The following is a 27,923-nucleotide window of genomic DNA, read 5'->3' on the forward strand; positions in this document are numbered from 1 at the left end:
CCCTGGTCTGCTCCTTTGTGGTCTCACAACCACACAGCCCCTGGCAGGGAGCCATGCCTGGGCACCTTTGGTGGGGCACTGTTGGGCTCCTTCCCCAAAGTGCTCTTCATGGAGCTGGGTCAAAAGTGCTGTCACTCAGTGGGAGGAACAAGGCCCTCCTGATCAGGGAGTTCCTGTAATTCCTCACAGACTATGCAGGCAAATCCCAGATTAACCTGACAGGGTGGGAAGAGGATTAGAAGGGTGGTTACAGAAAGCAACAGAGGACACCAGGGGCTTCAGCGAGTGTGTGCTAGGAGAGGACACCCCTCTCACAACCCAGGAGCAGGGGAAGAAGGCTCTGCCCCCAGCACAGAAAGGAAAAGGTCAGCAGGAGCCCTGGAAGATTATGTGTATGTCCACATAGTCAAGAAAGAGTCACCTAAGGAAGACGTGGAGCTCTAGAAGGGCCAGAGCGTGCTGGGGTGCGTGTGATCTGTGAGCAGCCATGGAAGAAACCTACCTGCTGAATGTGGAAGGGGTCAGAAAGAAGATTCTGCATGGAGGCCAAGGGGAGCTGCCGAAGTTGCAGGATGGGAGCAAGGTAAATTGTCTGGGTTGTTCCTCCAGAGCCCTGGGAGAGGGAGTGGGTCTGACATCCCTGCCCATTAGGGTTCACAAGCCCAGTTCCAGGTCTGGGGAAGAGTGAGAGCCCTCACAACAGGGGTGCAGGAGGGGCTGGTTTGGGCACATTTCTCACAGTGACAGCTGGCAGTGCCCATGGCCTCACCTTGTACTGGGCCTGTGACACCTCCTCCCCCTGGCACTCTTAGAGCTCAGCAGCCCCGGTGGGTTGCTGAAATCTGCCTTTCCTGCTATGTGCCAAGCAGGAGTGAGATGTGCCAATGAGTTGTTCCTGGGAGATTCCCCAGCCTCTGATCACTGTGGGTTCCACCAGCTCCTGGGGCACACTGTGAGAGCGCTCTCTGCATGGGCTTAGAAAGGGGGATCCATAGGGAGAAGCGAGCTGTAGCATGGATGGATGTTAAGACATTCAACCATCTGCTTGCTGTCTCAAGTAGGCAGGAGGCACAATCTCCTGCTGTGGAGGGAGAGCTGCCAGTCAGATCAGCACAGTGCTGGGAGCAGGCTTGACCCCTCAGCTGAGGTCATGGTGGCTGCCAAGGGGAGTCTCACCACTGAGCTCTCTCTGGGGCCAGTTCACCTTCCACTTCCAGACGCTGAAGGATGACTTCGAGCGGACGGTGATCGATGACAGCCGGGAAGCTGGCATGCCCATGGAGATCATCGTGGGCAAGATGTTCAAGCTGGAGATCTGGGAGACACTGCTCAGCTCCATGAGGATTGGGGAGGTGGCAGAGTTCTGGTGCGACGCCATTGTGAGTGAGGGGCCCAGAGATGCCCGCTTCCCTCCTTCCTGCAGAGCCAGGACACAGGACCATGCATCCCAGACATGCTCCAGCCTTGTCTGGTGCAAACACAGGGTGTCACTTGGCCTCAGCACCGAGGGACTGCCCCAGACAAGGGGGTGCAGCCCCCCCAGGGCTGAGCGGGGTGCTCCCCTCCTTGCAGCACACAGGCATGTATGCCCTGGTCTCCAGGGGCATGCGGAGGATCGCAGAGGGACGGGACCCCCTGGAAGGCCAGAAGCACCGCTGTGGCATGGGCAACATGTTTGACTACCACAGCACAGGCTACGATGACCTGGACGAGCTGCAGCGGACGCCACAGCCTCTCATCTTCATCATGGAGCTGTTCCGGGTAAGGGCGACGGTGGGATGGTGGGCATGGCTGCCAGAGCAGGAACGGCCACTCAGCTCCTCCTGCTTGGGCAGGTGGAGGATCCCTCAGCGTACAAACGTGACACCTGGGCCATGAGCAAGGAGGAGAAGCTGGCAGCAGTGCCCGTGCTGCACAGCGAGGGCAACCGCCTCGTCCTGCGCAGGGAGTTCGCGCAGGCGGCCGCCAAGTACCAGGAGGCTGTCATCTGCCTCAGGAACCTCCAGGCCAAGGTGAGCAGGACCAACACCTCCCCATCCCTGCCTGGGTCACACCTCAAAGCGCACACCTGTGTGCCTTGGGTGCCTGGGAGGGGATGGACACAGCCACGATCTGCCCTGGGTTGCTTGGCGGGCAGGAGAAGCCATGGGAGGACGACTGGCTGAAGCTGGAGAGCCTGGTCACGCCGCTGGTGCTCAACTACTGCCAGTGCCAGCTGGAGCTCGGCGAGTACTACGAGGTGCTGGAGCACACCACGGAGCTTCTCCAGAAGCACAACGGTACTGTGCCCTGCATCCCACCCCCTGTTGTGCCCATGGCTCCCAGGGACTCCATGCTCCGAATCCCCCATCCGTGACAATGCTCATCCTGTGTCCCTGTGCCTGTGATAGTACCTGTGTCATCTGGATCCCTATGTCCCAGCTTGCCCCCACCCACCACACCATCCTTCCCCTTCCCACGAGGATCCCTGCACTCGCTGTGCCCTGCTGCCCACAGCAGCAGTGCATGGCCCACGTCTCCCTGGCCTCCCTACTGGTGTGTCCACCCACCACCCCGCACGTGCTTCACGACCCCTGGTCCCCAGGGACTCCAGCTCCCGTGGCTGGTGGCCCTGAACTGCAGGACCCCCACCGAGGGCTCTTCTCTCCTGGCAGACAATGCCAAGGCCTATTTCAAGCGGGCAAAGGCCCACGCTGCTGTCTGGAACGAGAGGGAGGCACGGGAGGACTTCCAGCGCGTGGCTCACCTCGACCCCTCCATGGCGGCTGCGGTGAAGAAGGAGCTGAAGCAGCTGGGGGAGAGGATGAGGAAGAAGCACGTGGAGGATCGGAAGCGCTACCAGGGCCTCTTCCAGTCATCCCAGGGCCTGAAGGCCCGGGAGGGGAGGGAGGGCAGGGAGGTGGGTGATGGGGCACCTCAGGGTGAGGCTGGGGTCCGGGAGAGCCCAGGGCAGGGGGAGCAGGGTGCTGAGACCGAGGTAACGGAACAGCCCAGGGCTCCCCAGGCAGAACAAGGGACCCCCAGGGCTGGGGGCGAAGGGGCAGCACCAGGAGGAGAAGAAGCCCGGGGAGAGCCTGTGGGAGAAGAGGTGGCAGGGAGGGATTGGACAGCAGTCGGGAAAGAAGAAAACCTGGGCACCTGTGGGGCAAAGCCAGAGAGCCTGGGAACAGAGAAGGAAGATGAGAAAAAGGAGGAGAGGGAAGAGGAAAAAGAGGAGGGCAAAGAGAAGAAAGAGGAAAAAAAAGAGGAGACCAAGGAGGTAAAGCTAGAGAGGGGGGCAGAGGAAGAAGATGGAAAATTGGAGGAGGAGAAGGAGGAGGTAGACAAGGAAGAAAAGGAAGACAAAGTGGAGGGGGAAGAGAAGATGGAGAGGAGAGCAGAGAAAGAAGATGAGAAATTAAAAGAGAGTGAAGAAGTAGAGAAGGAAGAAGAAAATGAAGGAAAAGAGAGGGAGGAAGAGGCAGTAGTGAAAGGGAAAGTGGAGAAGGACAAAGAGAAAGAGTGTCTAGTAGCAAAAATGGAACAGCCTGAAGCAGGACAACGTGGGACGATAGGGGAGACAAAGGCAGCAGGGCTGCTGCAGGGGTTGGAGCAAGGAGCCAGCAGAGCAGAGGGAGCTGGCATGGGGAGTGAGACCCAGGCTCAGCCAAAGAGAGCTCCACATTTGGGGCCTCCCAGCGAGGGGCTGGGTCCAGCTGAGGGGGCCCCAGGGCTGGAGGATAAAGCATCTGGGGAGGCGGTCAGCTTCAGGGAGCAGGGAGCGGTCAGGGGACAAGAAAATGCTGGGCAAGGCAACATCTCCCCAGAGAGCTTCACCCCTGGGGAAGATGAGGAGCTGGGTGAAGGGGCAAAAATACCCCCATGCCCCAGAGCAGCAGGAGAAGGGGGTGCTGCACCTCTGGAGCAGTGCAGCAACGAGCAGGACCGTGACCAGCCCTGAGCAGGGCCAGTCCCCTGCCTGGGGGAACAGCTGCCAGGCCACTGACAAAGAGGCACAGCAGAGGCAGCAGGGCTCCTGTACCCGGAGAGGGAGCCCCGGGGCTGGGACTGGCCCAGCAGTGACACTGGAACAATGCTGTCCTCACCCTGCCGCCGCCGGGCACACCCCTGCCCCGACTCCCCGGCTCCAGCGCCTTTCAGCTGGGTGCCACCGAGCTCTGCTGGCTGAGAAATAAAAGCTCTTCCCTGGCACCGTGGGCTGGATTTGTTCCTGAGCGTGACCAGCTTCCCTGAGCACAGCCCACACCTCCTGCCTTGCCCTGGAGCCCGTGGCACAGGGATGGGGCGGCTTGTGCTGCTCTCCAGACGGGTGGTCAAGGTGGCTGCGTTTCATCCCCCTTAAGCTCCTGAATTTCTCCTGCGTGAGTGTCCCCGCACTTCCCTGCAGTGGCACTGTCAGGCCTTTTCCCAGCACTGCCAGCCCTGCCAGGCAGGGGTGAGAGCAGGTCCAGCCCAAAAATTGTCTATCCTGGGCAGGCTTCACCATCAGCCAAGTCTGGGTAGGGGAGAGAGCCTAAGAGCCCCTGGCCTTACCCTGAACTATTCTTCTCTGAATCCCTTATTGTGCCACAAAGGCACAGCAAACATTGGCAGCACTTGGGACTGAGGCACTCGGACACCTCTGGGCACTGAAAACTTCATGGAGCTCCAGAGAGAAAGGAGGGAGAGGACTGCCTTGCCTGCCCAGCATCCCACTCTGCCTCCTGCCTGGGCTGAAGGGTTTCCTACAGCCAGAGTTCCTGGGGGAAAGAGGGACTGTCCCTGCACAGCCCCTGTCCCACCCCTCAGCAGCCACATGGCCTGAACAGACCTTGTTGGAAGAGGATGAAGATGGTGGCTGGGGGACACGCCTGTGTCTGGGGATCCTGGGGCTCTGCTCACAGCTTCTGTTCTGCCTCAGGTGGTGTGGACAGCCAGGGTGACAGCGCAGGCTGTGTCCCAGCAGCCCTGCAGGAGCAGTGCCATCATGGCACAGCAACGGGAGCTGACTCGGCCGACACGCACGGATAGAAGAGGCCAGAGCACTGATCCAGGAATCAGTATAAATACAAATTTATTCTCTTTCCAGAGCAGAGATGCCACAAAGCAGTGAGGACAGCAGCACCACAGTACATGGTTACCAGAGCATTAGCCAGCCTGCTCCCCTCCCTGACACATCCTGGCTCCCAAACACAGCCCAAGCACCCAACCTGGCCACCTCTGCTCCCCACACCTGGCACTGGGGGCAACAGCTCTGGTCCCAGAGAATTCTGCCCTTTTTCTTTCTCCAGGGCCCCCCAAGGCTGGATACTCCTGACCACACCCTCAGGCCAAGCCTCACTCTGCTGCTCCCCAGGCTGCTCCCATCCTGCCCCTGGGATAACCGAGGGGTCCAGCTGGGTCTCACAGGCTGGCCCGGGGTCCCTCTCGCCCACAGCCTGACACAGCATGCCTAAAGCCACCCTAATTCCACCACACTGCCCTCCTGCCACTCACCTGGCCAGCACAGGGGACAGCAAGGACAGCCACCCACGCTGCTGCCAGCAGACACTGAATAGCCCTGGCTGTAAGGCTCACACCGCCTTGTCCTGGGGGTGGGCACTGCTCCTCACCTCTGCCGACAGCCCAGAGCCAAGCCCACAGCCCTGGGCCTCACACCCTGCATGCTCACAACCTCCCCGGACAGTTCAGCTCCGTGTCCTGTCCCAGCCAGCAACAGCAGCCCTGGCTCGCTCCTTGCAAGCCCTGTTCATTGGGATGTCTCACCCCAGTGTGCAGCCCTGCCCTGCCCCGAGGGCTCAAGCCTCTCATCTCTCCACAACCTGTGGCTCCAGAGCACCAGGGCCATGTCAGCCCCTGCTCTGGGTTACCCTGCAGCACCTGACTCTGCCTCTTTCTCGACATTACACAGCACAAGACAGCCAGCCCGAGGGACCCTGGGGACCAGGAGCCACCACCCCCAGGTTGCCCTGCCAGCTGGCAGAGCAGCCTCCCCGCACTGCCCCACGGGACCCGCTCCCAACGAGGGCCGGCAGCCCCCAGCCCAACTCAAAGCTGGGGACAGCAGCAGGGCAGCTGCTCCCCGGGGGCAGCAAGGAGGTGCCCTGCCTGTCCTGCCGCCTGCCCACACTGCCATGCACTTGCATCAGACCAAGGTGGCCTCAGGGCTGGAGTGTGGCTGGAGAAACCCCTCCCTGCAGGAGCTGAGGCTCCCCAGGCATGGAGCTGGGTCTGTGCAGGACTCTGCCATGGCAAAGGCACGGCTCCCCAGGAAAGCAGGCAGGATGAAGTACCTGCTGTGGGTCCAGCCCTCACAGCAGCCCTGCAAGGCAATGGAAGCAACAGGGAAGGTGCTGGTTCCCCTGGGAGCAGGAGTTGGCCTGCTCTGAAAGTGAAGGGCAGCTACACTTAAGGTATTAGAGTTTAATAGACTGAGTCCATGAGAGTATTTCAGTGTGTATATATATATATATATGCAAATTAAACAATAAGGCTCTGTTATAAAGACCCTCTCAATATAAGGCTACTAGCTGGGCTGAAGCTCTAACATGGACTCAATCCCTACTCCATAAACCTCACAGACTCTCTCCTGGTGGTATGTGCCTGGTTGGCTGCAGAGCCTTGGGTGGCAGAGTTCAAACCATAAGGCTGGCAGCTGGTTACTGTTATAAAGAGTTATTTTAAAAACTGTGTGCCTCCAGGAGTGTTTTGGTGCCCAAAGACCTGAAAGCTCCTGGGCACGAATGAAGAGTGGGATGCTGAGCTCTGCAGCCCCCGAGGGCTTCAGGCAAGGACAGCAGCCCGTGGGTGCCAGGGGAGACAGGAAGTTTTCATGGCTTCAGTTCTTTCTTCTGAACCATCCCACCCAGGCTGGGACACTGCAGCCCAGTGCCCAAACCAGCCTCCCAGGGAGCCCACAGTCCCACTCCTGCATGAGCTATGTTCCCCTGAGATCTTCTGGAGCTGGCAAGCATCCTGTACCGCCAGCTCAGAGGGAGACTGTGTGAGGTCTGCTGCAGCACAGGGAGCATGGCAGGGAGAGAGGGGGAGGAAAGCAGCCAGGTAGCTGGTTAGGAAAAGCCTCTGGCTCACAGGAGATGTTAGATAAGGGAGGTCATACCTGAAAGAGAAATAGACAGGTCAGGAAAACAGGACCCAGAGCCACCTGGTTAGAAGGGGGCTGCTGCAGAGCCAGGAGGATCCTGCTCAGGGATGGCAGAAAGTGGGCAAGAGTCTGCATGGGCAGACCACCGCCTCATGTTAGTGCTGGCACCAAGCACCCTCTGGCAGCCTGGGCAAGAGACCAAGTGCTGCTCCTACGCTGGAGCACAGAGCTAAAGAGCAGAATGACCAACACCAAAACCCACTGAGTGAGCGGAGTGCCATCCACATCCCCCAGTCTCCATCCCTGCTGGGAAGAGCTGTCCATGAGCAGCCAGGAGAGCTTGCACCATTGCTTCCATCTCACCAGGCTACTGGGGCCTCAACCTCTCCTGCAGAGGGGTCTGGACAGGGATGAAGCCAGGAGGGGGCTCAAAGCTCGCTGCAGGTGGTGCTGACAGGTCTGTCCATCCTCACAGTGGGAGCCCTGTGGGGTGCAGGTCCTGAGCAGGGCAGGAGGCTGCCTTGCAGCTCATCACAGAGATGTTTGGTCTGTGCACTTGGCAGCTCTGATGGCCTCTCCTTGCACGTGTGAAGCCTCCTCCTCCTCCTCCGTTCTCAGGCCACACACCCATCCCAGCAGCACTGCAGCAGCAGAGCTCTTGGCTGAAGCACTGCAGGGCATCCATCAGCTGTTGCAGGGAAGCTGGGGTCGGGGCAGGGGAAAACCTCACCTGAGGGAGCAGTAAGAAGCGAGAGAGGAGGATTTCACTCAGGTACCTCGGGAGTTGGGGAAGGCGCTCCGCAGCTTCTCCATTATGTCTTCCAGGCACATACTGACTTCCTGGGTTTTGGCTTCCACCTCATCTGCAGTGGCAAGGAGGGCAGGTGGATAGGAAAAGGCTCTCTGGGCATCCACCAGGCTGCCAGCATCTCTGCAGGATGGCAGGGTGCAGGCAGCTTCCTGCAGCATGGGAACAAGGGAGCAGGGCCAGGAGCTCAGCCCAAGCCCAAATCTCACCTGCAGTTTCAGTGTCAGGGGTGTTGTGCTCTTTCTCCTTTGCCTGGCTGCCTTCTGACTGATGTGGAGATGAAGCCAAGGAGGAGGCTGCTGAACCATTGCCTTCTGACTCTGCTGGAGGCTGGAGTGAGAAGAGTTGTTGTGGGAAGGTTGTCATGACCCTCTGTCCTTGGCTTCCTCTCTGCCCATCCCCTTTGTGCCATTGTCACAGCTCTGCCGTGGCAAAGCCCACCCCATCCTTGCTCTGAGCATACCTGCAGCAGCAGCTCCCTCAGCCTGTGCAGCTGTGACTCCAGCTGCTTGTTGTGGTCCTCCAGGATCTGCATCCGTGTCTCCAGGCGGCTCTTGTGCTGCCGGAGGATTCGTGCTTCTGCCAGGAGCTCCTCGTTACGTGGGTCTTGCACTGATTCAGGAGAGCCTGTGGCCAAGGTTGGAGACTCCACTGCCTCATCGTGCTGCCATTTCAAACGTCTCAGCTCTCCCTGGAGGATCCTGCAGGACAGCCCAGGTCAGCATCCCCTCAATCCTTCCTAGAGACTGCTGGAAACACCCAGGAGCTGCACACTGGGGGTGGCCCACGACTCAGACAAAGCTTTGCCATTTGTGAAGCTTAAGGGCCAGGATGCTGCACTGCAGAGTGGCCTGTCTGTGGTTCTACCCCACACAGGGGGTTCACAGATATGCAACCACTTTCCCAAGAGGCTGAAAACAGGGGCAGGGAAAGCATCACCTCCTCCTGAGCTGGTGTGCCTTGCCTAGAGCCTCACCCTGGCCCAGAGCAGCAATACCACTGTTCATGAGGGGCTCAGGGACAAGAAGGACAGGGTGCCCTGGGCTCACTTCAACCCGCTTGGGGTTCAGGAGGGAACAGGTTCTGTGGATGTAGGAAGGAATATTTTGGGGAACAGAGTCATCTCCCTTCCTTGGAAAGCACACCCTCACTGAGTTTTAGTGCTCAGCTTAGACACCCTCCAAAACTGCCCTCTCAGCATCTGCAATCCCCACCTCCAGACCCAGCAGCATCCCCTGGTTCCACTCTGAGCTCTACAACACTTGTCCAGTCCCTTCCTCCCTCTTAGGCTATAGCCCCCACTTTCAGAGCTGCCCATGTCTCTACCTGTTTTCATCCTCTAAGTGGGCCAGGACTCTCTCCAGCTCTCCCTTGTCATCCATGTTGAGGCCTCCTGGAAGCTGCTGGCTGCCCCCAGGCTCTCTGTCTGTGATGGGGCTGGAATGACGCAGCAGGTACTGGTCCTCATCCCTGTTCCAGCACGTGGAGAAACACCTTCATTAGGAAAATCATGGGATTTGTGTGCCCTTGGGGAAGGACAGCATGGAGGGAGGCAGTTTCATAGGGGAGCTCCTGGCTGCTCCAGGCCTAGAGCTCAGAAGGGGCTCAGCATCCCTGATGTTTGTTGTTGGGGATGCCCAAGAGCCTCTCACTCAATGGGACTGGGATAGAAAGTATTTCTGTACCCTGGCTAGGCATGGACAGAGCCACAGGAGCCCTGACTCATCAGGAGGTGAGGAGAAGGGAAAGGAGAACTCACAGGCTGTCATCAGGGGACAGGCTATCACTGAAGAAGGAACAGTTCTGGCTTTCCATCTCTGCAAGCCTGGAGGGAAGAGAAAAAGGTTGAGATGTGGTCAGAGACACCCTACATGTCTGCTCAGCTACTTGCAGCTGGCCCTGTAAGACCCCTCTCTGCAGGGTCTCCCACCTGGCCTGCACCGATCTGTCCTGCACAGGCTGTAGAGAGTTTTGCCTTTTTAAAAACCAAAATACACTCCTGTTCTGGGTGTAAGTCTCTAGAATAAAGAGCTGGTGCTGTGCAGTCGGCTCAGCCTCCTCTCTCACAAGCAAAGGAAAGGGATGTAAGAATTCCAGCTCCAGCCTAGGACCTGAGCTAAAAGTACAGGCTTCCTGTACCCCTTGGGTCCCCACAGCGAGGGCAGAGGCACTACAAACCACAGGGCAGCAGCAGTGGGAAGCTGGCAAACAGCTCTGGTGAGGACACAGAGCAGAACAAGACATTGAGGGATGTGCCTGCTGAGAATCCATCCAGCAGCTCATACTGGGAAGAGCAGGACAGCACGTGGGGGCTCCTGCATCACCAAGACATCTGCTGTCAAATGCATGGTCTTTGCTGCCAATTTACACAGTACCAGCCATGTCTCAAGCAGGTTTGCCTGGCTGTGCAGCGTGCTGGGGCACCTGGAGGGGTCTGTGACCATCTATCTGCCCCAAAGCCCCCCCACACCCACCAGGGTCATGTTCCATGCCCCGGCAGGACAGCAGAGCCCAGTGGTGGTACCTGCTGGCAAAGTGCTCGATCCGGGAGTGTGTGTCGGCATGTGGTAACATCGGGGAGGAGGCTGGGCTGCAAGAAATGCACACTGGTCAGCAGGCTGGGCAGAGACTGATCCCACCTGGCTGAGAAGAGCCAGGGACAGGCTGGACAGAGAGACCAAAATCTCCATTCCTTCAAGAACAAGGTGGCATATCATCCCTAGACCAAGAGCTCCTCCAGCCCTCCCCCAGGAGCCCTGTATGAGCTGAGATGCTCTTTCCATCCACAGAAGCCATGTCTCATTCTGGGCCAAAAGACACAACCCAGGGCACAGCCAACTCACGTCTCAGAGAAGTCAGCCTCGAGCACAGACTGGACGGGCAGGTAACCTCTCTGTGGGTGCTTGCTGAAGTACTGCTTGGACCGAAACTTGTTCTTCAGTGTCGTGGCAAAGTCTCTCATGTTCTCACTGGATGTGGTCTGCAGAGACACAAATATGACACAGGTGCCTCTTTAATGAGAAGTGCGGGACCACAGCTCAGCACCCACAATAAGATATCCCCTCAGGCTGGGCATGAGCTCCACGGGGGAAGAGGCAGATAAAACTGAGGAAGCAAGGAGGGCCACAGCAGATCTGTGAGCCTGTCCTGGGGCCTGGCACAGGCCAAGCTGGGCACTGGGGGCCATGCATCACCATGAGCCCCAGATTGCAAGGCAAGATGCATTCCATTTGCCATCTGTATGGCAGTTGTCTTCTGTTAAGAGGGCATTTTTCCTTATCTCTTCCACAAGCAATCCTCTCTCAGAGGAGAAATCTGCTGATAATGGGCCATTGAATGTCACTGCATGACTGAGAAGAACTATTACATCCCACTGGGAGATGCTCTGCTCAGAGGGAGGAGCCAAGCATTCCTACCTGGATATAATCTCGAGTTTGTGGAACGCCAGCATGGCTTTTCCTGCACTGGATTTCCCAGAGGAACAGCTGCCTCTTCCACTGGATTTTCAAAGGAAGACTACACCTTTTCTAGAGGATCACTGCTCCTACAGAACCACACCTGACACTCCAGGAGGGCTGCAGCCACAATTCCCAATTGGACTGCTGCCAACACCCTGACCAACAGAGTGTCATGTTGTATTCTGACTCTGTCAGTGCTGTTTTGGTTCACTGCATTGTTTATTTTATCTTTTTATTTTCTTCCCTAATAAAGAACTGTTATTCCTGTTCCCATATTTTTGTCGAGAGCCCCCCTTAATTTCAAATTTACAACAATTTGGAGGAAGGGGGTCTACATTTTTCCATATCAGGGGAGGCTCCTGCCTTCCTTAGCAGACAGCTGTCTTTCCAAACCTAGACACCACGAGCCCCAGAATAGCAGGGACACAGGCAGCCTCCAGCAGGCAGAGGGTACAAAACTACACAAGGGATCCACCTGTGGGGCTGCACCAGCCTAAACATCACAAGGCTGCTGCCATCAGTGGGCCCTGCTCTGTGCCAGGGCCCTCCCAGCCCAGCCCAGCTCCGTACCGGGGTGTAGTACTCCATGATGGGGTAGTGCAGCTTGTTGCCTTTACTGGCTCGCCCGGTGAGGAAGCAGGTCTGGCAGATATCCACATTGAACTGCTTCAGGCTCCGATACCTGGAGAGGTCAAGAGGCCATAGGGAAGCACTGGAAGTCATCAAAACACGTGTTTAAAGCCCAAGAAAAGGTCAGCGGGAGGGGACAGAGGTGGCCTGAGTCACTCTAACACCCCAGTGAACCCACAGTGCTGATGGCTGAAGTCCCCAGGAAAGCACTCTGCTCCTTCCCCTTAGCTGGCACCTGCTCTGCCCTGCCAGGAACACTGCTGGCTGCAGAGCTGCAGGCTCCCCCAAGAGCACAGAGTAACTCAGCTCTGTCCTGCAGGACAGCACACACTGCCCTTGGGGCCAGGGTCCCATATCACAGCCCTTACCTGAATCCCTTGATGGGGCACTGCCGGCAGACGGAGCACTTGGTCTGGTGCTTCACCTGCTCGGCCATGGTCACCCGGTGCAGCACCGCCAGCCACACCATGGACTGTGGCTCCAGGTTGGCCCACTCCAGGAACTGGGATGCCTCAATGGCAGACTTCCCATTACTCTGGGAGGGAGAGGAAGGGACTGCTCAGAGCTGGGAGGCAGCCACGGTGGGGTGCAGGTCCCCTGCCTCCTCGGGAGCCTGTCCCCAGCACAGCTGCTGCAGGCGGGGCGAGGGCCGTGGCCCCGCACTCACAAAGCGGAAACAGCTGCGGATGCTGGGCTCCACGTTGCTGCCCCCGAACGCTGCCACCTCCCCCAGCTGGCGCGGGACCTGGATGGCCTCGTGGAGCAGGACGCCCAGGTGCCGCTGGTCACACAGGCCCCCGGCGTTTGCCACTTGGCTGAAGAGATCTGCGGGCACACAGACACACCACTGACAGCCCAGCAGCAGGCAGGCACGGGGAGCAGGGTGTGGGTCACACCAGGGAGCCCACTGACCGCCTCCAGCACAGAGCTCAAATACGAGGAAAAACCTGAGCTATGACTAAATAACTTCTACCACTGTCCTTCCAGTTCTTAATAATCAGTTTAGTGTCTTCTTAAGATAGGGGTTACACACATCATTTATTAAACAGCCCCAGCTAGACTATCCTCTATGAATCAGCCTAATCCCTTCATTTAACACCTTGGTGCTCCCTGTGCTACACAACAATCTCCTCCACAATATTCCATGGTTAAAATGCAGTGAGGAAAGCAATTTGCCTGAAACCTACTTCCCCCCAGCCATGCACCCCCTGGTATTTTCCTTCTGGAAAGCATTGGATAATGTTCCTGTGTGCCTTCTCTGCACTGTTCCTTACAGTGCCACGCAAGCAAGATCACTGCAGCACCAGTCAGTCTACAAAAACACCTCCTAATTTTGGTGGCGTAGGCCTAGGGAGGGAGGGAGAGGTAATGATGCAAGCAGCTTAGTCACTGCAGGAAAGCTGTTTCTTTGCTCTTCCTGGGCAAAGAAGGTCTGAGCCAGGAAACAAAACCACTCCTGTTTTCCCGAGGTGAATTCACACCAGATTCTAGGGGAGGCAGACAAGGGACTCACACTGGAACTTCTCCTTGACCTCTGTCCCGCACAGACACGCGATGCCCGTCTTGAAAGAGAGAGCCCTCATCTTCCCACTGCGGCCACTGCAGGACGAGATAGGCACAGGTTTGCAAATGTTCCAGAGCGTGTTTTTTTGGCAGGGGGGGTCATCAAGGCAAGCACACACCAGGCAGCCTCCCTCACTAGCAGCCAGACCCCCTGTGCAGCGCAGCGCTGCCAGCTGGAAGAGCAGCACGGCGGGTTCCTCCCAGGCCAGGCAGCCCCAGAGCTCGGGGGACACTGAGGGAGAGGTACCTGTCAAAGACGTTCAGCAGCCAGTTGAGGCTCATGTCCACGCAGAGGGGCACGTTCACCAGGATGCCCCGCTCCTCCTCCAGCCGCTCGTAGAGGGCGGTCAGGCAGTGGATCACCTCCACCACGTCCATCGCCCGGTCGCTGGGCTGCAGGTCGTGCTCATTGAAGATTTCCAAAGCTGTGGCCAGGGTGACCATGTCCACTGCACAGAAAGCACAGGCAGAGGCAACAGAGGGAAAGAGGGGAAATGAGAGAGGTGAGAGTCAAGAGGAGAGAGATGCAGTCCTGCCCTAACCTGGGGCAGTGTTAGTCCCACTGTGTTGGGAAAGATGCTGGAAAGGATGGGTGCAGCTCCTAGAATTTCTCTCCTGCCTGTAAACTTCTCCCAAAATAACACATTTCCACCTTTAGACACCATTCTCTGTGACCTTCCTTCCTCTTTTCTGTGTCATGGCCATGAAAATGCTACCCATGGAAGGCTCTGTGCAGAGCCCAGTGCTGGCCTCTCTGCACAAGACAGGTCCCTGTGGGGTTGGTGTGGGGAGATGAGGGGGCACAGACCCCCACAGACCCTACAAGCACCTGCCCAGAGATGGATCAGTCCTGTCTCCAGCTCTGGCAGGGTGAGGCACAAACCCAAAGCAGGGCTAGGACAGTGTGAGCTGCCCTGCTTTCAGATTTCTATGGCTGCAGGTCGTACGTGCTACTGTGTTAGCAACCAGCAATATTTCTTTCCTGAAAGTCTTTCCATCTTTGAGACCTTTTATATTCACAGTACCCAGGGGATAGTGTGCCTTTTCTACACTGTAACTTCACTCTGTGGAAAAATCCTCCCTTCTCCTGTCAAAGCTGCTACACTTGCACTGGGAAGCCCCAGTTTCCATGCCAGGGAGTATCACTCCTGCCCACCCTCGTGTCCACACTGCCCACGACTGCATATGGCTCTGATCTATCCCTCACTGCCTCTTTCCTACACAGCCACTCCACCAAACTTCTCATGATGGGAAAGCTGCCTTGGCAATCTCCTTGCCCTTTTCTCAAGTATATCTTGAATAAAGAGCACTCATCCAAGTCATTTCTGGAGTGGAAAGAAGGTGACAATGCAGCATGTGAGATGCAAGAGAGGCACAACCAAAGATGCACAAGCAGCACAGAGGAGAGCTCTCCTTTGCTCTTCGCCCTTGTTTCCTCTCCACACCCTGCCTGCTGCTGCACGGACACCTTAACAGGGTGGCAAAAGCTTTATTCCATTTGCATTACATCATCCCTGAATGTCCCTGGGTACAGGACAGCCTGATCACCACAGTGTTATGGAAATACTCCACAGCCAGGGTTTGACTCCCTTGAGAACCCAAACTCCTCTTACCCTGACTCATTGCCTTCTTCCAGCCCGTTCACAGGATGTCAAGGAGCACAGGTCTGCCTGGGCCCCACTGCTGCCTGGCTGTACCTCCTCCCCTTCATGAACAATTCATTCAGGAGGAGGATTTCCCTCAGCCTGCTGCTGCTTGATTTTGAAGAGCCTTAGGTGAGAGGCTTTGTCAAAAGCTCTGAGCAGCCAAGGATTCTATCAGATTCCCACCTGCCTGCTTGCCAGTTCCACCAGAAACTCCTCAGCAGTTTCCAGGGAGTAGCTACCTCTTGGAGAGATGTTTGAACTCCTGTTGGATCATATTCACCTGGCTAGTAATCCTCCAGTTTTCACCAAGAGTGCAGAAGTCAGGTTTATTGGCTCCCTTCCTCCTCTTTAAGCAGTGAAGCCCTCTCTGTCCCTGCCAGTGAGGCTGGTTTCATCTCTCAGTTACATCCACACCTTCTGCATGCTCCTTTGGAACTGCTTGGTGAGCTCCTGCCTGATCCCACAGCTTTGTAACCCTGAGCTGGACCACTTTGTTCTCATATCCCTTTGGACACCACCTGCCCTTGAGTCATTTCCACCCCAAGCTGTAAAGAAAGGTGCTGACACAGACTGGTGCATTTGTTCAGCTTCCCAGGCTGATCTTCCTGGTTTCTCGCCTCAGCTACCTATCCCCTGGTGCCTCCTGCCTTTGATGTGCTGATAAAAGCTTGTGTTAGCTTAATGCCTTGGCTGAGGGAGAGCCAGCAGGAGGGCAACCCTTCCCACACTCACATCGAAGGGCTTTTTGCACCCGCCGGAGTTTCATGGCCGTCCGATACGCAGAGAACTTGATGTTGTTCAAATCCGCTGCAGTGACAGAGGAAAACAAGAATAAAACCACAGCACAACATCCTTGCCTCCAGGGCAGGAAGCAGCAGCTGCAGCTCTCAGACCCCAGCAGAGCACGTGCAGGAGAGTGAGGAGCAGAGCCTGGCAGGGGTCACACCTGTGGGAACCCAGGGCAGGGGGAATATCCCCCCATCTGCCCTGGGGTGCTCTGACTCCCAGGAAAACACTGACTTTGACCCTCATTCATGGAGAAGGCCTCCTAACCCTCAAAGTAAACTAGAAACCACAAAAGTGTGAAACAGATCGTAGAGACTGTAGATAGTAGTGTAGTATGTCACATGGGTGAGAAATTTAGGTTTTAGGATTTTTTAGTATGTTATAGATGGGTTCAAGAGGGAGGATATAGGGTGTTGTCTTGAGTTCCTTTCTTCTCTCTTCTTCCTCTTTCTTCTTGGGTTTGGGTGGTATCTTGTATTTGGGTAGAAAAATCCGCATTGTGGGTCTGTAGGGGTCAGTTATTGGGGTACAAAGGAAAATAATTTAGGTGTCACTTCTTAATTGGGTAGCTTAGTTTTTGATTAGACTTAAAAGGCCTTGTAACAAGAGATTGTTGGCCATTTTTGTGCTGCTTTTCCTGTACGCAGAGTCTGGTGCAGACAGTGTGCTGAAGTTTTGATAAGATAACAATAAACAGAGGCTGAAGACCAAAAAAGTCCAATGTGCCTCTTGTTCCTGACACAGAACTGCTCCAGGAGGGGCTCCCCTGCCAGGGGAGCCCCCAGGGAGTTGCCCAACTTGGGGCCTGCAAACCCACAACACCCCACTGCTTTGGGGGACCCTGTGCTGCAGAGGGGAGCAGGTGGCCTGGGGGAATCTCACATGCACCCCATGCTGCAAAAAAAGGCACGTGCTACTCAAATGGTTCTGTGACAGCCTCCTTACCCAGCGTCTGGTACAACTCTGTCATCTTTGGGTGGTCCCAGCACGTCGTCTGGGCCTGGTGGCTGGAAGCAAAATAGATGGAGACCAAGAGTCAATTGGGTAACCAAGAGCTGCCGTGAGAGATTAAAAAAGGGACCTGGCCAGCGCTGGAAGCAAGTGTTTCAGTGTCTGCAGACACTGCTGGATCTCCCTGAGCACGCTTCCCAGCCACAGCAGCATGAAGGATGCCCACAGCAAGATATTCCCACTTGCTGCCAGCCCCCCACTTCCAACTGGGGTTTCCCCTCATCTTGGGCATCCCAGCAGGCAGGGAAAGCCTGGATCTGCCAGGCTGAGGAAGATCTGCTTCACTGGAGGTGAGCTCTCACTCTCACATGGCCACGCTAACAATCCTTCAATCCTCTCCTCATTGGTGCCCAATTCCTGATCCCTCCAGGCCAGAGAAGACCTTGGGCTGTGTCTGGGAACACACTCACTTGATGTAGTATGGCACTTTGTTGGGGGAAATGGCTCGCTCCCAGGGGACCTGGACAGAGGCTGCAAGGAGAGAAACACGTGTCAGATCAACACCAAATGCTCCTCTAAGATGCTGCCGTTTCTGATGCCAGCCCTGGCACAGCAGGACTGTGCCAACAGGTGGGTGCCTCTGAAAAGGCTGCATCTTCCCAAATCACCAGCTGGAGGTGTTGGTGCAGGCAAGGGGATGCTGCCTATAAAAAAGACTGGACTGCTGGTCTTGTTAGAGACATCTTGCCTCTCGAGCCAGGGGCTTTGTATCTGGCTGAGCTCAGAACTTAGGAAGAGACATTTCCCGATGCTTTTGATGACACCCAATGCAACCTTGTGGTGACCAGTGGGCAGGGCTCATAGCAGATGGAATTTGGGCACACAGACACAGCACTGCCTGTTATGACCAGGCTCAGACACCCAAAGCATCTGTGGTTCCTGTTGTTCCTGCTCCGTGTGACAGCTGCAGCATCGTGGGAAGATGAGGATTCATCCCATACCAGCTGCCTGCCACCCTATGTTACATAGAGGATGGAAGCCACGGCATGACCCTCGGTTATTTTCCTTTTTCACAGGTAGTGCATCAATTCCAGCAACTGGAAAAGTCATTCCTCCTTTCAGATAGGAGTATGCAGTCTGCAGAGAAGCACAGGCCAATGAATCCCACTGACATCCGGAGACGGCAGGGCTCAGCATTTCCAAGGATGGACCTCAGGCTCTGGAGCACAACCTGCTGCCCAGCCTTTGCAGGCCTGAGAGCTGCCAGCCAACAGCTCTGATCTGTAAAAACAGCATCCCTCTGCCTCGCCACATGAATGAAAACCTCCTGAAAAGGCACATTTTTAGCCTCCAAATAACTAACGCAGGATATGAGGGACTGCCTTTTCCTGCCATCTGTTGTCTTGCTCTGAGGCTGACACAGTCCCAGTGTCTCCTGGGAGCTGCTGCTGTGAGTGTCACAGCTCTGTGCTCTGAAGGGAAACCACACTCACATCCCACCCTTGCTCCCACAAGGTGAGGCAGCACAATTCCAACTTTGGAGATGCCTCCTGCTTCGGCTCCCATGCACTGGGCACCAGCCTGGGCAATTTTCCAGCCTCATGCATGGCTTTGGGCTCAGCAACAGGACTTTGCACCCTGTTTTCCTGTGCCACAGCCCAGGCTGCTCTGCAGAGGCAACCTCGTGGCAGAAGCCAGGGGGACCCACTCACGTACAGGAGAGGAAGTGCTGGGAGCCTGGTCCGAAGTCCCGGTGGGCATCTTGGAGCTGCTTCAGGCGTTCGTTTATGGAGGCCTGGAGAATTGAAAAATAATTCACTGCCAGTCCAACAGGCATTTTGGATTGATGACCCACTCAGGAAGGCTTGTGAGTGGACTCAGACATGCCCCAGCACACAGATGCCCTTCCTTCCTCTCCTATCTTGGTGTTTGTGTCCTCCTCCAGCCTGCTAAATCGTCTACACCTCCTCCTCCTGGGGCAGCACAGCCACATCTTCAACTCACCTGCATCCATACTCTCACAGACATCAAAGCAGTCACAGCTGATACTGACCATCTCCACCAAGACATCCTGATTCTGCCTTTGTTCCTCACACTGCCTTTTCCTGGCCAAGACCTCTGCAGATTTACCAGACTTTCCTCACACTGAACTGATGCTCTTCTCTTCCAGGAACACCAGCTGTAACATCCTGCTGTGCCAAACCTTACTTTATCATCCTTGAAGGTCAGCAGTGACAGCCCTTCCCAGCATCCTCCTGCCCATGGTTTATTTGCAGCGCTCTCTCCTGACCCTTCCCACCTGCAGCTGTTTCCAGCGGGTGTTGATCTGCTCCAGGGTACGGGAATTCTCCATGCACAGGTGGACATCTGAGATGGCAAGCTGGTGCGCAAGATCATTGACCACTTTCACCCCATCCTTCATGGGGGAAAGCTCCTCTTTGAACAGCTGGAGTCCAGTGGGGATGGGGACACAGGCACAGAGCAGGGGAAGAAGGAAAAGAAGCAGGTGAGTAGCCAGGACTTGGATCTGATTCCTTTGCTACAAGTTAGGGTGGGCTAGTGATTGCCAACTGACTGACTAACCCTCCCACAGGGTACCTTAGCAGGGGAAAAGTTACCCAACCAAACTAACTAGGCTGCAGATTACTCCTGATAAATGACAAGGGGACAATGACTCAACTATGCTAGCCTGTACCTGTAGTGCCGTGGTGTACAAAGCCTGTGCCATGACAAGGTGCTCAGCATGGCCAGTTGCTCAGGACACTGCTGGCCAAAACCCCCCTCACAAAGCAGGGGGGCTGTGGGAAGGAGGCCTTGGCCCTGAGATCCCGCGTAATTAGGCTGCCTTGGACTGAGCAGTCCATGGGAGCAGCTCTGTCCTCCTGGGAAGCAGAATTTCATCACCTCCATGGCCAAGGCGGGAGCCTCCTCAGAGCCAGAAGTACCTTGGTGGACTGGATGTGCTCTGGCAAGGAGTCAATGAAGAGGTCCCCGATGGGTTCCCAGGTCTCCCGCACACTTTCAGCCTGGTCCAGGGTCGTGCTGAGCTCTTCCATAGCCCCTTTAATCTCCAGCAGCTGCTCCAGGGTCCGTTCAATGTGGCGGTGCTGGTCCACACACCGGGCCGTGAGCTTCTCCCACAGCTCACTGGCCACGTTGGCCTGCTTCCAGACAAAGCGGCTGATGTTCTGGATCCGGTGCCGGGGAGACACATCTGGGAAGGCAAAGCAGGAGGGGAACAGGGAGCAAAAATGAGAGCCCAGCCCAGAGGAGAGTGGAGCAAGGGGTGGAGGGAGGACAGGGAAATTAGAGATAAAAAAATCTAGGGAAAACTGGGAAAAGGGAAGGAAAACAAGTAATAATAGTATCCATCTCTGCACCAGCTCCTCTAGGTATCCAGCCTCTCTATCCTCACAGGCAGAAGCTGTGCTGCCTTTAAAAAACCTACCCCAGAGCACAGCTGGTGCTGCCTCATGAGGTGCTCCCATCATAGACTGCACCAGGAGCCTCTGCCTTTTCCTGGGACAGCGACACTGCTCTGTGCCAGCCTGACCTTTGGCCAAAGGACTGGGCACAGCCTGGGCACCGTGGTGTGAGGCAGAGCATTGATGTGCTGCTTTGTGCCACTGCAGCCACCTCCACTCCACCCTCTCCGGGCCAGCCCAGGAGGAGCTGTGAAACCAGAGAACAAAAAGGGGGCAGCTCCACAGACCTTTGCTTTCCAAAGTTGGTTCTTCTAATTCCTCAAATGGGTGCTGGGAAAGGAAAGCCTGTGCTGACTCCAGGACAGAGTAAATGTATGGCCCCCGAGACTTCACTTCTTCCATGAAAGCCTGGAGAGTAGAGCACAGAGATGAGACAGCAGGCTGAGCCAGAAAGTGGTGCCCTGGCTGCCCCCTTGCCAAATGCTGCAATGATTTATTCACCCCACGGCCCAAACCTCACTGGAGGCCAGAGAGAAGTCAGTGTTAAGAGAAATATTTTTGCAGTTCAGGGAAGGAATGACCACCTGCCAGAAGGTGGCTCCTGCAGAGGTTTGGCCTGCAGCTTTGCTGGAGTGGGGAGGCAGAACAGCAAGCCCAGAATGGTGTGTTGAGCCAGGGCTGCACAAGAGGAGCTGTTTGATTTACGGTGCTTTCAGAGGCACTGCTTGGAGATGCTCTTCACCCGTGCAGCAGGAGCATGGCCACGCTTCCAGCAGCTGCTCAGCAACAGGTCCAGCTGCTGCAGGAGCAAGGAGAGGAACAGCAGGATGCCCCAAGGCAGCACATCTGCCAGGGAAGACTTCAGAGGCACGCTGGTCTAGTGTGTCCTCTCCTCCCCTCCAACCACAGCTCCCACGCCAGTGCTGGCTGCTAGATGGGCTGTTTGTGCACCAGGGAAGCTCCAGCAAGGATGAGGGATAGCAGCAGTAAACATCTTAATTTTGTTTTCAAGGTGAAAACAACTAAAGCCCAACAGCCACTGGCAATGAGAAAAAAATGCTGTGAACCTGGGAGCAGGAGACTGTGATCTGCCAGGGCGCACCCCAGTTTCAGATATGATAATAACCTGCTCCTGCAGGCATCACTCATGTTCCAGCCACAGGACTGCCCCTAGACCAACCAGCCTTCCCAGGCTCCAGGATCCCAAAAGCAGAGGCCAGTGAGAGGTAGGACATAGGAAAGCTTCTACAAAGGACAGGGTTCATTACCAGCTGCAGGTGACTCGAGGCTGTAATGTGGGTTTATTGTCTAAAACCAGATGGGCTCTGCCATTTCTCAGGAAGCAGAGATGGAGACACTCAAGGACCGGCTGTGGCATGGGCAGTGACACGAGGCAGGGGTGCCAAGCAGGGCTGCCCACCCACGGCCCTCGCAGCAGTGAACAGGGGAGGCAGGAGGAACGCACCGCGTGTGTCTCCTTCTCCTGCTGCACCAGCAGAACATCGCCCCGCAGGGGCAGCTGTGCCGACAGCTCCTCATCCTTCTGCCCCAGCCAGTCAATGATCTCCTGGAGAGGCACCTGCAGCTTCCCACTGTGGTCAGAGAAGGCCTCCAGCCGAGCCCTGGCAGGAGAGCAAGGACAGTGAGGTGACAGACAGACAGACAGGAGAGGAGCAGGTTCCCTGAGGAGGGGAAGCACAGCACTATGGCTGGGTGCTGACCCCCAGGACCTCCTCAGGGACTGGCAGCACACCTTAGCATGGGCTATGCATGACCCCCAGCCAGCAGAGAGGCTACACTGCCTGGTGGGGGGACACATGGAGACACTGGGGACAAGCAACTGAAGCCATTCCTCACCCTGGAGCCCAGAGTAGAGGACAGTCATTCTGTGTTTGCCTGTGGGTCAGAACTGCTCTGGCTAGCAAGGGGGGCTTGGAATGGCATTTACGTGTCTGGGCAGCTTCCAGGAGCCTTGGATTAAGGCAGGAGACAATTAACACGCCCCAGTTAAGCTCTGTCGTGCTGGCTGTGGAGTTGCAAACTCTGACAATCTGGAAGGCATGTTCCCCTCACACGGTGGAGAGGGCTCCCAGCAAAGGGGTGGGCACAGAGGAGGTGTAGGCAAAGCCATGGGGCAAAAAGAGACAGCTGCAGAGGTGGCAGAGGATAGAGAGCAGCAGAAAGCAAGCAGGAGGGAAGGAGAGGAGGGAGGAGAGGATGGGATGGGTAGAAATGGAGGAGGTGCTTTCCAGCAAAAGGACATTCAAAAGCCTGTAGACCAGAGGGGAAGCTGAGCCAAGGTCACTGTGAATTCATGTGGTGCATCAAGCAAAAAAGTTCAAAAACCTCCAGGCAATCACAAGCAGCAGGCAAGGCGGGAAGGCCAGGCCAGCCTGGAGCTTGCTCCAGGCAGGACTCTTACCGAAGGCTGTGGGATTTTTTTTTAATCTCGTTCCAGCAAAGATTCATCTCCAGAGGGGCCTGGGGCCCAGCAGCACTGCTTGGAGCCCGGGGGGTTACACACGAAGGTCCTGCACCATCCTGTGAGGCTTCAACCTGGGCAGAAACAGAACCATGCTACATCCAGAAATTGCTGCCTGGTGCTTTGGGAACTTGCCTGGGGACACCCACCCCACTCTGCCCTAACCCTGACTGGTTTTTCAACTCTCAAGGGGGTTGCTCTGTTCCTTAAGTGGTCTCTTAGCAGCTCCCAGGAAACTCTTGGCTGTCTCTGCAAGAAGGATGCAGTGCCAGCTCCAGCAGCACTCGGAGCAAAGGTTGAAGGGAGGGTTTACTGCACATCTCCCGTTCTCCTCAGTTATCCAGCAATGAGCTTATCTTGCTGAGAGCTGTAAAGCCAGAGCTGGTCCATATGTGTCACAGCTCCTGCAGGGCTAATGATGATTTTTCCCATGTTACACAGAGCTGCTGTGCTTCAAGAGGAGGCTGATCCTGCTGTTCCAAGGGACCAAGGGGATCTGCCAACATCCTTTTTGCCATCCCCAATACTGGGACTTGCCACCTGCTCCTCTACAGAGGCTCCAGGATATTCCCTGCCTGCATGGCAAATCTGAGAAGCCACTTCTCCTCCACAGATGCTGCTTCTCCTCCGCAGCTCTCCAGAATGAGCAGCCGTGGGAAGGGTGCTGCAAAAGGCCATGAAGAGAAGATCCAAGCAAATCCCAACCCAGCCACACAAGGGAAGCACATCCAGCTGGAAAAACTGGGTTCTGATCCCTGGACAACAAATCCTTGTTGGAATCCTCTCCCAAGCCTTTAGCACTGCATCATGCCCCGGATCACAATGTACTCTGCTGCACGTGCTGGTGACAGCAACACACAGGAAGGATCAGAAGCCCCTCACACAAGACTCCGTGAGTGAGAGGGAGAGGGAATTTTCTCTCCAAAAAACACAGTTTGTTGAGCAAAACACATGGACACTTTCCCATAAGTGAGACATCAATGAGCTGTGTTGGAGAAATGGCAGCATTTCGATCGAATGCTGCTTTGATATTAGAGCTCGCTTGAGATAATTATCCCCAGGTGCTTAATCAACCATAATTAAATGTGTTAGTACTTTCTAAACAGCGTACAACAGGCCAGATAAGGGCAGCTGCCTTGGGGGAAAAGCAGCAGCTCTTGCAAGGGGAATGTGTACATACTTGTCACTTGTGCTGTCCAAGGGCTTGTGGAGGTGTCTGGAGAAGCGATGCAGCCAAGCCGAGGGAAACAACAGGCAGGAGAAAACAACCAGACTAGGAATTTGGCTGCACAGCTAAAAATACCCCCTCCACACCAGTTCTCAGAGAAAAATCAAACGATCGCCAAGACTGGTGCTAAGTTTGATTCATCTAAAAACATCCAACAGGCTGTGCTCTGCCTCCCCATCCTGCCACTCCAGAAGCACCAAGAAAACAGGGAAAACCATCACCCACAGAGTTCACAGGATTCTTGGGGCCACAGATAATGATCCACTGAAGCCAAAACTGCTGCTTGCACATAGAAAAACCAATACTCTGCATGTGCACGTCTTCATGGCACTGAAGCAGGTCAGTCCCAGGGCACTGCCAAGGAACGCTCCAGCCCTCGCCTCTATCCCAGGGGATACCAAAGGAAGGGATCAGCTCTACCTGGGTGCACCAGCAGCACAGCTCTGCAGACAACCCAGTCCTCCCAGCCTTATTTCATAAGTTAAAAGCCCACCACGCCTGCAGCTCCCAAGCCTTGTAGACAATAATGTACTGACCAAGCAGAGAGCAGGTGCTGAGCACCTGCTTCCCTAGGACAAAACCCCCGCAAGCAAGCAGAGGGAGAAATAAGTGCTTTCGCTCCGAGCACCCCCTCAGCATCCCTTCCCCAGAGCCCCAGCCTGGAGCCTCACCCCCTCTCCAGCCTGGAACAGGTTTATTTTCGGCCGCAGAACACTCACGCAGGCTGTGGCAAGTGCATCTCGCCGCGCTCAGCCCCAGATCCGCCCCGAGCTCCGCCGGAGGAGCAGGCATCGCTCCTGCCCCGGCGGCAGCACCCGGCCGGGAGCGGGCAGGCACCGGGTGCCCGGCAGAGCTGGGCACTGACCCCCCAGGAATGTGAGGGGGGCGGCAGCGCCTCACAGCCAGCCTCAATCCCAGCTTTGTCCAGCGGCATTCCAGCAGCCTCCAACCTGCCTTAACCCCGCGGCTGCCCTGAAGCACAAGGCGGGCAGAGGTCTGCCCGCTGCAGGACAGCAGGTGTGTGCAGGGTCAATGCTCTGGGAACTGCAAGAGCCATCCCTGCGAGGGCAGGGCAGAGGGGATGCACTGGGATGACCAGCGCAGACCTCGGTTCTGATGCTGGAGCACATAGAGAGCAGACGGGGGTGTGTGCCAGGGAAGGGATTTATCCAGGAAATCATCCCATCGAGCCTCAGTGACCCAGAAGGTAAACAGGTTCTTGAGTTCTAATCCCAAAGAAGTCAAAGATGCCCTTGTTGTCCCCCACGTGTCCCAGCGTGGTGTTGGGTACCAGCAGATGTTCATGCCAGCCTGGACCAAGTGCAAATAGCTTATCTTTGCCAAAAAGCTCTGGGCTGGCTTCTTGTGTCCCCCACAGTCCTGACGCCCAGAATTTTTATCATGCTCTCTTCCACCTACAGGGAGGGAAAGAAAAGCTCCCAGTATCTCTCCCTCTCTTCCCCTCCTTCCCTGCCTGCACATCTGACGGGTGCGGGCCCTCCCTCTGGGACCAGCAGAGCCAGCTCCACTCCTCAGCCCCTCTCGGGTCCAACAGATGGGAGGGCAGCTCCCAAACTGGAGGAGGGGGCTTCAGTGAGGCCCGGCCACAGCTAAGGATGGGTTGTCTGCAGCCTGCCAAGAGCTTTCAGGAGTAGGCAAGGACAAGAGAGGCTGTTTCCTAGGTGGGAACAGCAGCCCCTTCAAACGGAGGGCAGTCATTAACACTGCTCCTGCTCCCACTCCCCTCCTCTCTCCCGGCAAATCCTGCAGGGTTCTGATCCCCTCACAGAGGCTTGGACTGCTCAGGCACTTCAGGAAGGCTTTTCCCTGCTCATCTTGTTCTATCCCTCTCTCCTCACTTAATTTGCCGGGCTGTTTATCAACCACCTGTGCATGGGCCCACAGCAGCATTGTAACAGTCACCCTGGGGCCAAGAAACCCTGAGTCAGCCCCCAGGAACCTGCCCCCTGCCTCATTCTTGCATGCTGGAGCCTCTCCAGAGACAGCTCTGCCTTCCTCCTGCAGATCCCAGCTCCCTGAGGCAGACAGGTCCAGGCTGGTGGTCAGCCACAGCAGGGAGAAACCTCAGGCTCAGCCCATGCTTCTCATGCTTGAAACATGACAAAAAAGGAAAAGGCAGAGCTGGGACCTCGTTTGTCCTGGGAAGAACACTGGAACCTTTGGCACTGTCCATCAGTGTCCAGACAGATGAGAGCTACCCTGAGACCAACAGCTACAGGCAAAGAGGGATCCACAGCCTGGCAGAGCCCGGGCAGCATTTCCCCACGCCAGAGGTGCTAAACCACCTCACGCCAGCTCAGTGCAGAGCGCAGGCAGCTTTGCAGACAGCTGCCAGCACACCTTTCTGTTCTTCAATCTGCTCTACCATTTACCCAGGGGACCCTAGAGACCTTCCTTCCCCTCCGGTGAGGAGCCTGGCCTAGGGCTCAGAGACCCCCGGGGAAGGAGGAGGGAGACCAAGATCTATCCCTCAAAATAATTAGATTAGTAAGAGGTCAGATTCCTTCTCTGCCTTACAGCATCCACCAGGGGCTTATTTCCAAGCTCTCCTCTGCAGCCAGGAAGAGTAGAAAACCTACATTTTCACCAAAAGCTGACATTCTTCCAAGTTTCCAGGAAAAACGAGCCAATCCAAATACAGAAGAGCTGTTAACAGTAGCCTCTCGTTCTTTATTGTGAAAGAGGTTCAAAGCGCAGCTCTGCAGGTCGTCTCTCTCCTCCTACTTTGGGGAGCATTTGGAGCAGGAGTGCTAGAGGAGAGCACACGCTCTCTCTAAGCGCAGCGGATGGGGGCTGGAGCTGACAGCCTTCCCTTCCACCAGGAACAAGGGCCTGCTTTGCCCCACAGAAACCTCTGCACAAAGCTGCCGCGAGAAAGGCTCCCAGAGGCAGCTCTTACCTGAGACAGCGGGCGGGCAGGGCTGCTGGGCTGCGCCTGGTCCGGGATGTGCCACTCAGGACACGGCGGGAGGACACGGAGCCATTCCTGCATCACCAGGGGCTGCATCAGAGCTGATGGTCATGGGGATGGAGCACCTGAAAAGCAGCGTTAGAGTCCCTGGGTCAGCTTGCACCTCCTCACAGGGCTGACCCCCTTCCCAGCTGCCAGAGCCTCCATGAGAGCTGGAGACTAAAAGGAAGCAGTCTTTAATTTAATGTACTTCTACTAGTGTTACAATCTTGTTTCAGCTAAACACCCAACTCTTTCTTTCCACCTAGTTATGCAATTTGCTGTATTGATACACTGTTAGCAAGCCCCACAGACTATACTGCACTTTTAGACAGGGTTGGGTTTCTTGAACTGTATGTGGTTTAAAGAAAGGGGGAGGATCTCACTAGCATGGCCATTGTTCTAGTTTTGGTTGAGATAACATTCACTTTCTTCCTAGCAGGTGGTACACTAGTATGGTTTTTAATCCAGAACAACTTATGTTTAGACAGAACAGACATATCTCCATAACAGACAACATTTTCAAACATATTTTTTCCTTTTTTATTCAGAAGGCAAATTGCCTAGAGCCCCAGCTTCATGTATTTCATACTGTGAGCTAGCTTTTTATGAGTTTTTGCTCATTATGAGCTATAAAATTCCCCTCATTACCCCCATTTTTGAACTGCATGACCTATAAAGCCAGTTAGCAGTGGCCCCTTGACTATTCTATAGATCAGAAATGCAGCCTCTGGTCAAAATGCTGCTGGGTTTTGTTGTTTGGACTCTAAATGAGCTAAAAGAGGGATTCATTTCATTGCCAGCACCATCTCAGCTTTACAGAAAGCCATGAGAAATAAAGCTCAGAGAAAACTTGGTGACTGCTTTCCTACTTTTAGAAGGTAAAAATCA

General features: G+C 55.7%; 2 protein-coding genes across 2 annotated transcripts in view; one reads left to right on the plus strand and one right to left on the minus strand.

Moving 5' to 3' along the window:
- The first annotated feature begins 145 nt into the window (after nucleotides 1-145).
- LOC137482732 (aryl-hydrocarbon-interacting protein-like 1) lies at nucleotides 146-4,380 on the plus strand. The gene is made up of 6 exons (XM_068205276.1): nucleotides 146-583; nucleotides 1,200-1,379; nucleotides 1,573-1,761; nucleotides 1,836-2,012; nucleotides 2,138-2,279; nucleotides 2,655-4,380. The coding sequence occupies exons 1-6, from the start codon at nucleotides 488-490 to the stop codon at nucleotides 3,938-3,940; spliced, it is 2,070 nt and encodes a 689-aa protein (XP_068061377.1). The 5' UTR covers nucleotides 146-487; the 3' UTR covers nucleotides 3,941-4,380.
- Nucleotides 4,381-6,307: 1,927 nt separating this feature from the next.
- The window catches only part of DRP2 (dystrophin related protein 2), a 28,967-nt gene continuing 7,351 nt past the window's right edge, over nucleotides 6,308-27,923 (minus strand). The window contains exons 2-23 of the mRNA XM_068205275.1: nucleotides 22,774-22,907; nucleotides 21,817-21,973; nucleotides 20,639-20,759; nucleotides 19,872-20,140; nucleotides 19,226-19,372; nucleotides 18,643-18,721; nucleotides 17,397-17,457; nucleotides 16,921-16,982; nucleotides 15,922-15,996; nucleotides 13,791-13,992; nucleotides 13,494-13,579; nucleotides 12,648-12,805; nucleotides 12,349-12,515; nucleotides 11,921-12,032; nucleotides 10,736-10,872; nucleotides 10,417-10,482; nucleotides 9,652-9,717; nucleotides 9,219-9,362; nucleotides 8,356-8,593; nucleotides 8,102-8,222; nucleotides 7,861-7,947; nucleotides 6,308-7,099 (exon numbers count right to left, since the gene is read on the minus strand). Of these exons, the coding sequence (XP_068061376.1) occupies nucleotides 7,080-7,099; nucleotides 7,861-7,947; nucleotides 8,102-8,222; nucleotides 8,356-8,593; nucleotides 9,219-9,362; nucleotides 9,652-9,717; nucleotides 10,417-10,482; nucleotides 10,736-10,872; nucleotides 11,921-12,032; nucleotides 12,349-12,515; nucleotides 12,648-12,805; nucleotides 13,494-13,579; nucleotides 13,791-13,992; nucleotides 15,922-15,996; nucleotides 16,921-16,982; nucleotides 17,397-17,457; nucleotides 18,643-18,721; nucleotides 19,226-19,372; nucleotides 19,872-20,140; nucleotides 20,639-20,759; nucleotides 21,817-21,973; nucleotides 22,774-22,907 (2,709 nt within the window). The 3' untranslated portion in view covers nucleotides 6,308-7,079. The remainder of the gene's footprint in view (nucleotides 7,100-7,860; nucleotides 7,948-8,101; nucleotides 8,223-8,355; nucleotides 8,594-9,218; nucleotides 9,363-9,651; nucleotides 9,718-10,416; nucleotides 10,483-10,735; nucleotides 10,873-11,920; nucleotides 12,033-12,348; nucleotides 12,516-12,647; nucleotides 12,806-13,493; nucleotides 13,580-13,790; nucleotides 13,993-15,921; nucleotides 15,997-16,920; nucleotides 16,983-17,396; nucleotides 17,458-18,642; nucleotides 18,722-19,225; nucleotides 19,373-19,871; nucleotides 20,141-20,638; nucleotides 20,760-21,816; nucleotides 21,974-22,773; nucleotides 22,908-27,923) is intronic.

Source organism: Anomalospiza imberbis, chromosome 14, assembly GCF_031753505.1.
Source record: "Anomalospiza imberbis isolate Cuckoo-Finch-1a 21T00152 chromosome 14, ASM3175350v1, whole genome shotgun sequence".
Lineage (NCBI taxonomy): Eukaryota > Metazoa > Chordata > Aves > Passeriformes > Viduidae > Anomalospiza > Anomalospiza imberbis.

Bases quoted from the DNA above. Each gene is read 5' to 3' on its own strand.
- LOC137482732 (XM_068205276.1), top strand. From the start codon at position 488: ATGGAAGAAACCTACCTGCTGAATGTGGAAGGGGTCAGAAAGAAGATT. The intron at 2,013-2,137 runs GTGAGCAGGACC...CTTGGCGGGCAG, and splicing joins TCAGGAACCTCCAGGCCAAG to GAGAAGCCATGGGAGGACGA. The intron at 2,280-2,654 runs GTACTGTGCCCT...CTCTCCTGGCAG, and splicing joins GCTTCTCCAGAAGCACAACG to ACAATGCCAAGGCCTATTTC.